Genomic DNA, 10,302 nt, shown 5'->3' with positions numbered 1-10,302 from the left:
ATATATATATAGGAGGGAGCCACGGCCAGCAAGGTCGGTTTCAGCAGGTGATCCTCCTAGAACCGACTTCTAGGACCAATGGGGAGCTACCACGTCGAAGCCTGAGGTCGGTTGGTGCTGTGGGCCGGTCGGCCGACTGGGGTGGTCAGCCAACCATCGGCCAGCCCCAAAGCGGCCCAACTTTGGTTGGGTGACTGCTAGGTGGGCCCCCATCACTAATCCACGGGTAATAGCTCTTGTCTAAGTTGGTAACTTGCTCAAGTGAGCCCATGAATCCATGTGCTGCTGAATGGTGCGCTCTGATTGGTCGACGTCTTTTGCCTTGGATTGAGGAGTGTGTTTCCTTGCTCTTAAAGTGTGTTTTCTACCTCATTTCACCTGCATACAAATAATTACTAACACTTGTGGAAATGGTCAGTAGTAAACCCCTACCACTATGTTGATGTTTACATTTTATGTAATTATGCAGGAGTTGACGGCCTAAGATTGGTACTTATCAGCCGTCAACACTCTCCCACCCACATATAACATGCTGCTGGTTTTTTTAACATGCAATTTCTTCACAAAAAATATTTTATCTCCTTCGTATGATCTTTGTTTTGAATACCGATTGCACTATTGTGTTCTACGTGATGAGACAAACAAAACTAGATCCCACTTACATATATTTTGAAGATGTTTTGCATTTGTAGCAACTTATGTGCAAATCTGAGTTTGATATTATTGAAGGAGTTGCTACCGTATATATATAAGTTGCCACACATAAGAGAGAAATTCCCACAAAAAATATTTATAATTGCCATAGAAACAAAGTTGTCATATGAGTTGTCACAAATACAAAATGTCATACACATAAGTAGTAAAAAGAAGTAAGTTGTCATACACATAAATCTATATACAAATTTATCATAAAAATAAAAGTTTTTACGCATTTAAACAAAAGTTGCCAAAAAACAGAATCTATTATAAACATGAGTTGCCACACATAAAAGATATAAATTACTACAAACAAAATCTATGATACACTCATACAAAAATTATTCTATACATAATTTGTTACTACAATAAGCCGATATACACATAAGTTTCTACAGAAAAATCACATAAGTTACTACCAGTTCATAAATATCATCAAAACATATGCAAGTGGGGTCTAATTTTGTTCGTCTCGTCACATAGAACACAATGGTGTAATCGGTTCTTAAAATAAAGGTCATATGAAAAAGATAAAAGTTTTTTGTGCAAGTATTATTTAATAAAAAAAAAGCATGCAAAGCTAGCTATAGGGGAGGGAAAGGTTCAGAGGAAATGTGGGCCGCTTGCACACAAAGCAGGCCATGGTACGCGCGGCATGCATGAGGAGGGAGGGAAAAGACATGCAGCCTGTTGGGCTGGAGAGTCGCGCTAACACGTGACAGCGTGACCGATCGTCCGTTAGTTTTTTTTTTCCCATCAAAATAAGACATGGTGACACCGATCAGTCCACTTAATGACACCGATTGAGATTGCGGGCTGAAATGCTACCTAATTAACGTGGGCTGACTGCTGATCCTTCGGCCTGCTTACAGTCTTTAGCGTTTCCGTTCCCCTTAAAAAAAAAGGTCAGGTAACTGGTCACCCGTCAGTTACACTTGGCTCCGCGCAATCCTGGCCGTCCGCAACGCTGGCCAGGAGACGCTTTCACACTTCCACCCCCCAAAACAACACGCACATCCGCATCAGCTTCTCTCTCTCCCTCGGCGGCTGCCCGTCTCCTCGTCGTCCGGCCATGGGGGTGCTCACGGCGGCGGAGCTCAACTTCCTCGTCTTCCGCTACCTCCAGGAGTCCGGTGCGTGCCCCCCTTCCATCCCGCCCCTCCCGTAGCGTCTGGGTTGCTCGAGCCGAGAGATTTTTCCTCATTTTTGCGCGGATTTAGGGTTTAGGGGCTTCGCTGCTGCGGGGCGCCTAGTTCCCTCGGTTGGGCTGTGGCGGATTCTTGCGCTTCTCAGGTATCCGTACGGCGGGGTGTTGTTCGGGGCCAGATGCGGTTTTGGGCAACTTATTTTAGATTTGGGGGCTGGTTTGGGATTACGCGCTGCGAATTCTTCGGAGGGATTGGTGTGGTATCTTCAAGGAAAATCCGGCTTGTTATGCCATCTTTCTCTTGCTGCCTCAAATGCCGAAATTACAGATTTAGCTCCGTAACGGAGGAACTGTTCTACTAGTTCCGAACAGTCTTTCTTTGCCTCAACTAGAAAAATAAGAATGATATTACTTAAGATGTCTACCCGTTTCTTCACCCACGGATTGATTCTGAGAAATTTTCTTGTTCTCATGTTGGAATGATGAATTATGGGCTTTTGGGAATTTGATGCTGCAGGACATTGAGCCCTGCCTATGAATTGTGGTGCACTCTCGTAGTGCGTATGAGAACGGGGTTATGGTAGGGAAGAATGGTAATAGGACCAGATGCCTTTTAGGGTCATGATGGTACAAACAGGCTTGGGAAATATGCTGATTGCGATTAAAAAGGTGATTTTTCTCGTTGGTTTTTGGAATGAATTTTATGGTCAATTCTAGGGAAACTGGTAATTTCATCATATTCCTTTTAGGTCCGCTTAATGGCTGGGACAGTGTTGGGAAATATGTTGATTGCGCTTGAAAGGCTGTTTTTTTTTAGTTCTTGGAATGAGCTGTATTGCTAATTCTGGAAATATTCAGTTTTAGTTCTAGTTCCTGTGCCTCTGTGGCCACTTTGCTGCTACGGCCCTCACATGAAGAAACCAGATACAGACTATAGTCAGAACCTAGCTCAAGAGGTTCTGTCATCATGATCTCTGTTCTTCACTGCCTTAAGAAGAATACAAGAATGTCATTTTTCATGATCTTTCAGTGAATTTGTACCCAACCTTTTTCATACTCTTGCAGCTCTTTAGTGCTTGTGGTTCTTGACGATATGTTCCACCAGCTGTTACACCCTTCTTCTAAATATGCTTGCCAGTTTTCTCTTAAGGCAGGAGATCTGCGCACCAACATATATTGAGCAAGATAGTGTGATTTTAACAGCTAACAGTTTCTCTTGCTCTCCAGGTTTCATTCATGCAGCATTCACTCTAGGGTATGAAGCAGGGATCCATAAGGGTGGCATTGATGGAAATGCAGTCCCACCTGGTGCTCTCATTACTATTGTGCAGAAAGGCCTCCAGTACATAGAACTGGAAGCAAATACCGAAGAGGTAAGCCTGTTTACCTTTCAGTATTTGTTACTACTGCTGATTGATGTGACCCCATCCACTGTTCTTGTTTCAGAATGATGAAGAAATTGAGAAGGATTTTGCCCTTCTGGAACCAATTGAAATCATCACAAAGGATGTTGAAGAGTTGCAACAGCTTGTAAAGAAGAGAAAAAGGGAGAGATCTCAAACTGACCGCGAGAAGGATAGGGGAAAAGAGAAAGAACGTAATGAGGAGCATGAATGGCGTCCTGGAGGCGAACGTGAGAGGGATCGCCATGACAAAGAAAAAGAACAGGTGAGGGAGAAGGATAAATCTGAAAAAGACAGGGAGCATGAGAAAGAAAAGGAGAAAGAAAAGCAGCATACAGAGCGCATCGATAAGATTAAGCACGATGAAGATTCTCTTGCTGGCGGAGGTGATTAATCACTACCTGTTTGCTATATTTACCCTTATGATATCATTTTCCTTTACACATCTTTTTAGCAAATAATGAGTATGCTTGCATCTTTTCTTAACTTGAGAATGTTTGATGCTGGTTAAATGAGTACTGTTAACGCATTAAACTACAGCATGAACAAGTTTCCAGTTGATGCGGAACATGTAATGAGTATTTGGACATTTCCTTATGTAAGTGTCTATACATGCCCTGCACATTTTATCAGTCAACATGTGATGCCATAAACAAATTTGTAGTCTTCTGTAGCAAGAATATGAGGAATTGCTCTAGGTAAATTACACAAGATTAGAACTGTATGTTCTAAGCTTCATTAGTGCTTGAAGTAACCCATTTCTTAATCTTCTCAAATCTCAATATTAACCAACATATTATTTTATATATGTTTTGAGAAACTTGGACCTACTCCCTCCGTCCCATGAAAAGTGCAATCCTGAGTTTGAAAAAAAATCTCACAAAGAGTGTAATTCTAGAGATTGGATCTCAGTTATTTGCCTAATTAAGTGGTCAGATTTGAATTGAATGCCAAAACTAACCATATGTGGCAAACAATTGAGAGCATGAGTCTTTTCAGGCCACCACTAATCTGTCTGAAAAAACCTAGAATTGCACTCTTCATGGGACAGAGGGAGTACAACTGAATTTAGATACTTTGCTTTAATTTATTGGGAGGTTAGGTGCTGTTTGGTTCATTTGTTTCACTCTGTAATCAGATAACAATGCGACTTGATTATGTTCATTTTTATTTTGTTTGGGCAGACCCTGAACCGATCGCGTGGGATCTGGTAACAGGCCAGTAGAAACCAATGAACAGCCAAAATGTCTTGCACTAAAAAATGATGACTTGTACCCTTCCAAAATCAGAATGGCTCCACTCCTTTCTGTGACCGCCCAACCCCCTGCTGCCATGTGCATGCCCCTTTGTTGCGAGTTACCGCTCTGCATCGCACTGTCAGTGGTCTTCGGAGCCCCTGCTGCTCCATGATTTTTCTGTGGCACCTAGCTGTCAACAATGATTTGGTTGCAGCTTCCACCACCACAAGTATTTTTGCGGTCCTCGTTGTTCTTGATTGCCACCAAGTTCTCCAGTTGCTTATGATGTTTGTACGTTGGGAGTACTACCAATCTGTCGAAGAAAGGCAAGAGTTTCAACTGATCCTGTTACATTTTCTCCCAACCAAACAAATCAAATCGATTCGTTTTGTTACAGTTTTTGTACCAAACTCTACCTTGATATTAATTAACTACAGAAGAGAAATATGATTCTAGGATTAACTGATTCCTATGGAATTATTTTTGTGGAGATTGGGTTTTGTGTATACTACTTTCCTTCACCATGTCTGTTTAGACTAAATCTTTGTTCTGCAGGTCCCACTCCTATGGATGTAAGTGTAACTGCTCAGGAGATTTCTAGTACCGATGTGACTGTATTGGAAGGGCACAGTTCTGAGGTTAGAAGGGTCTTACAACACACAGGCTATTTTTTCCTCTTAGAATTTAGTGATATTTGTTATATCCTCTTACTATTTCTTTTAAATTTCTTTAGGTTTTTGCTTGTGCATGGAGTCCAACTGGTTCTCTTCTAGCTTCAGGGTGCGTGCTTATTATCTGCTATACTGCATAGGCATTTGTATTCTTGTTTTTGTTTTTGTGCTACTGTAGTGATATGTTTCAGCATAGTAAACAGTACCATTCCATCGGTTGCCAAAAATGTGAATAGTCCTCTGGTCTCATGCATCTTGCCATCTTGTGTCTCAAACATTACCCGTCAATAGGAAAATTAAGGAAAAAGTTCTTTGGCATCCAAAGGTACCTGTTTAGAAATATACAGTTGAAATACCTGGGTACACTTGAGTACCATAGAAATTGCGCGCTGTTTAGAAATATACCACTGTCTAATTTTGATGTCAACAATGGAACTTTGGACCTTTTTGCCCCTGCCTCTTCCGTTTGCATTAAGGCATTTTTCCCTTATCCCTTCCATAGAATAGTCAAGAGCTGTTCTCAGGCACCCATTCACCACCGTTCTCTAACCAATGGATTCCGGAGCGGTGGCAGCTGGAAGGGCATTGCTCCTCCCCCTTACCATGCACCTAGGCCGCGGTGATAGCACAGCTGATGTTCTGGGGCAGGTCGCAGACCATGGATTGTCTATCAAACAGGGTAAGTCACAGCAGAGCTCCCCATCGACCAGTCTGTGCCGCGCTCTTCTTTGTCGGCCTGCTGTTCCCAATGATGTTGCCGGGCAAGTGGCTCTAGCTGGAGTCGATGGACTCGTACATCCCATTGAGTGCTTCTCCTGCCGCAATGCGCCGGGATGCTTGCCAAAGTCTCGCCATCCTCAGCTGCCAAGGGGCCTATCAGGTTTAGGTTGCGGACCCTGATCAGAAGCAGACACATTGTTGGAGGCTTTAGTGAGGCGGCATCAGCAGTAGGAACAATGTGGATGTTTGTTTGAGTAGAGAAGGGCGAGTGTGGTCGAATGCTCTAGGCCTCTCAAATGCTGAGGCCCCAGAGTAAAGAAGGCATTTTACCTTCATATTCTGAAAAGAAAAAAAAACTGCAACTGAAGTGGAGGGAGTGGTTCATTTTTGAACGGCATGGTCTTTTGGTGTTATTACAATGTATCAGGTCAGATCGATGATGTATTTCTAGAATATGTTATTCCAAAAAATTAATGGACTTAAATTTCTGCACTAATCTGGCTTCTCAAAACATGGCACTACCCTTCATTTACTTCTATCAGTTCTTTTATTTAATATTTATTCCAATTTGTATGTATGCATCCCCTCATATTTACCAAGAAAGTTGCCTATGTCTATTTCTACTCTCTATTAAATTATTGTACTATATTTGGAACTTGCTAGGTCAGGAGACTCAACGGCTAGAATCTGGACAATTCCAGATGGTCCATGTGGTTCCAACATGCAATCATCTCCTCTGGGTGTTCATGTTTTGAAACATTTTAAAGGTCGGACCAATGAGAAGAGCAAGGATGTCACCACCCTTGACTGGAATGTGAGTTTCTTCCTGATGAAAATTTTTGTTGATATCCCATATTTTTCTTGCTTTACATGTTTTTGGGGGTGAAGATACCGGGGGAACTATATCATAGCCATGCTATTTATGCCACCTGTTTTAGTAGCCCACTTGTTTATTTCACCAACAAAACACTACATTCTCATATAGGTTCCTTACTATTACTTGCCAGTTGTCTTATTTGTTTTGCTGCCATCCCTTCCAGGGTGAAGGTACACTACTGGCTACAGGCTCCTATGATGGGCAGGCAAGAATATGGAGTAGAGATGGTAGGTCTTAGGTGAACTACTGTTTCTGTATCAATGTTTTGTTGACTTTCGCTCTGCATTCTGCTGTTAAAGTCAGTCCGATTAACGATTTGGGGCTGTCGTGATTGTGGGATTATTGTGTTTGATGTAAGTGCACATGATTATTTGATTTGCCTTGAATTTCTCCAAGAAAGAGCCTGGCGATCAATTGCTTGTTATTCTTATTCAATGTATGTGTTAGATTTCACTAAAACTGGAACTGGCATGCCATCATTATTACTTAGTTCCTTGCATGAATTCATTGTTACTTAATTCTTGTAACAGTTGAAGAAATCATATAGGTTATGCAGCCTAGATATTTTGTTTCCCCCTATTCTTTTGTCTCATCCTTCTGTTATGATGAATGAATTTCAGGAGAGCTGAAGCAGACACTTTTCAAACACAAGGGTCCCATATTTTCGTTGAAATGGAATAAGAAAGGAGATTATCTCCTAAGTGGAAGTGTTGATAAAACTGCTATTGTTTGGGATACAAAGACATGGGAGTGCAAGCAGCAGTTTGAATTTCATTCGGGTATAATTGGCGTTCCAGAATGTTTTTTGTTTTTAACTCATAATTCTTTTCTATTGCAATAGATGTATTTGCACTGAATTAAACCAAAGCTAACTCACACCTGTTTTCATGTAGCTCCAACACTAGATGTTGATTGGAGAAATAATAACTCTTTTGCAACATGCTCAACCGACAGCATGATCTATGTTTGCAAGATTGGGGAACAGCGTCCAGTTAAATCATTTATTGGTCATCAGGTTTGTTTCTCAGTGATTATATTCTTAAAATTCATGCTACAAACTGCATGGTGCTATTTTTGTGTGTATCTTTCTTTTTGGATGATTTATACAATCCAAAAGTAACACTGAACATTCTCTTGTTATCAGATACTATATAAGTCATTCCTCAAAAGTTGAAAAATGTGCAACATGGTTTGTTGTTACTTCCTGGTATATTAAATGGATATGATTATTGATCAATAATTCATTATATGACATGGCATTGTATGGACACAAATATAGTCCACCTGTAATACTAGTTTTGGAACAGAAGCATTAGGTTTGACCTCATTGTGGCATTTACATATTTCCAGAGTGAAGTTAATGCTATCAAGTGGGATCCAACTGGTTCTCTTTTGGCTTCATGTTCTGATGATGGGACAGCTAAGGTACTATTTCTTTCTACAAAATTCTATACATATGACCAAGTCTTCCAACTTACTTGCGACTATTGCATTATGCGATTCATCAAGGCTTCATGAGGATGTGTGATACACTGGTTGTACGGCTGAGTTGGAAGACTCAGTCATACATGTAGCCATTTCATTCTCTAAAAACAAGTTGTGTATTTACTTCTACAAATGCCAGTCCTCCCTTTTTTTTCTCAAATAGTCTCCCTTGTTCAATGAACGAGTGCACGATGATACTTTAGTCCCCCTTGTTCATTGCACAATTGTGCACAATGAAAATTTCTTTCTAGTCATGCAGGCTTCCATTGCTAAATGGTACAATATGTTATTGGAGTAATGTCTACTTGTATATCTCATCTCCTGTACCTTTTAGATGTGCAATATAAATATAATGATTCTAGATGTCTATCTTACTGGTTGCTTTGTGTAGAGTGTAAACCTCATGCCTATATGTTCCTTGCGGGTGTGAGCACTCAGAGTCTCAGACGCAGCACTGAAATTGATTTATTTACCTATGGGTTCACAGCTGCTATCTTTGCTGGTGTGCTTTTACAGTTGTTTCCCCTGTCTGACAGCTTCTCTTTGCAGATATGGAGTATGAAGCAAGATAAATGTGTATTTGATTTTAAGGAGCATACCAAGGTATGGCAAATCTTCCTCTGCTTTTATGATTCCTTGAACCTATAACTATCTATAATCTGCTGAACTATATTTTGCAGGAAATATACACCATTCGGTGGAGCCCAACAGGCCCAGGAACAAACAATCCTAATCAGCAGTTGCTTTTGGCTAGGTAAGCAGCTGCTTTTGGCTTGGTGAACAGCTGCTTTTCGCTAGGTCAACAGTTGCAGAGATGTAATGTACCTACCCCTGGTACAATGAATACAGTGTTTGTGTATTGTGAAGTTGTTCGTACAAAGTTGGTTATTAGTGATTCTCATTATTTGCTACAATCAATTATCATGCATCTTATGCGTGGCCCACATAAGAATGGTCTGTGGTAACAAAATTTGGCGAGTTTAATTTGGGAAGTTCGGCACTATGTCTAGTTTCAGCCAGTTTAGCATTTGGAACATTGTCTGGTATTGCCACTGATAGCTAATGTACAGAGATAAGATGACTGTTATTGATGTAAGTAGGGTTATGCAGTTGCCTTGAGTTGGTTTCTTGCATATTACCCCTGCATCGCAGCATTGATTGACTTTTGTTTCATGTGCAGCGCATCTTTTGATTCTACTATCAAGCTTTGGGAAGTTGAGCAAGGACGCCTTCTGTACAGCTTGGCTGGCCATAGGTATTGATACCATGAAAAATGAAGTATTCTGATACTTTATTGTGCTTGTTACAATATTGAACATAGCTTTCACATGGCTGCAGGCAACCAGTGTATTCTGTTGCATTTAGCCCTGATGGTGAATACTTAGCTAGTGGGTCCCTGGATCAGTGCCTACACATCTGGTCTGTGAAAGAAGGCAGGATCCTCAAGACCTACAGAGGGACTGGTGGCATCTTCGAAGTTTGCTGGAATAAGGAAGGCAGCAAGATTGCAGCCTGTTTCTCGAACAACACAGTCTGCGTGATGGATTTCAGGATGTAGTCCAACCAGTATGGTAGTGCATAACAGGCCTAAAAACAGGGCTATATGGGAGTGGCATTGTTAGCTTAATGTTCATCTTAGGTGGCTTTAATTTCTCCATCCATGTACAGGTTTCTTCTCGGTTATATTGACCATAGAGTAGCTATGTTGTAATGCAGGTCTTAAAAAGGTTTAGTCTTATGGAAATGTTTTGGTGGCAAAAATGCTCGTCATCCTTCTGACCGCACTCGATTAACTGGCCTAATCTCAGTGACGGAGTCAAGTTTTGCCCGCCATAGTGGCAAATAACATGAGATAGATTTTGCATGAATGTGTTTATGTATTGTGAGATTCTCGGTAAGTTTAGCTTTCTAGTTCAGGAATTAGGATAGACCCACTGGTAGTACGGGTAACTCTTTTGTCCGGTGCACTTTCTGCTCTGGTCTATCATCTATAGCAAATCCTACTAGAACTGGTCTTTAGCATCCTGTGATTGCATCTTGTATACTGAGTCAACGGTGCAGATAA

The 10,302-nt window shown here is 41.1% G+C and overlaps 1 protein-coding gene across 1 annotated transcript; it reads left to right on the top strand.

The window, feature by feature from the left end:
• The first annotated feature begins 1,660 nt into the window (after positions 1-1,660).
• On the top strand, positions 1,661-10,101 carry LOC120681941 (WD40 repeat-containing protein HOS15-like). Its single transcript, XM_039963631.1, has 14 exons — positions 1,661-1,829; positions 3,071-3,216; positions 3,290-3,632; positions 5,040-5,122; positions 5,218-5,264; positions 6,539-6,689; positions 6,916-6,979; positions 7,373-7,531; positions 7,646-7,767; positions 8,103-8,177; positions 8,787-8,840; positions 8,918-8,991; positions 9,418-9,492; positions 9,576-10,101. Exons 1-14 carry the CDS (start codon positions 1,769-1,771, stop codon positions 9,793-9,795), a joined length of 1,674 nt encoding a protein of 557 aa, XP_039819565.1. The 5' UTR covers positions 1,661-1,768; the 3' UTR covers positions 9,796-10,101.
• The last annotated feature ends 201 nt before the right edge of the window (positions 10,102-10,302 follow it).

Source organism: Panicum virgatum, chromosome 7N (genome assembly GCF_016808335.1).
Source record: "Panicum virgatum strain AP13 chromosome 7N, P.virgatum_v5, whole genome shotgun sequence".
NCBI classification, from domain to species: Eukaryota; Viridiplantae; Streptophyta; class Magnoliopsida; order Poales; family Poaceae; genus Panicum; species Panicum virgatum.
This window is presented reverse-complemented; position numbering and strand designations above follow the sequence as displayed.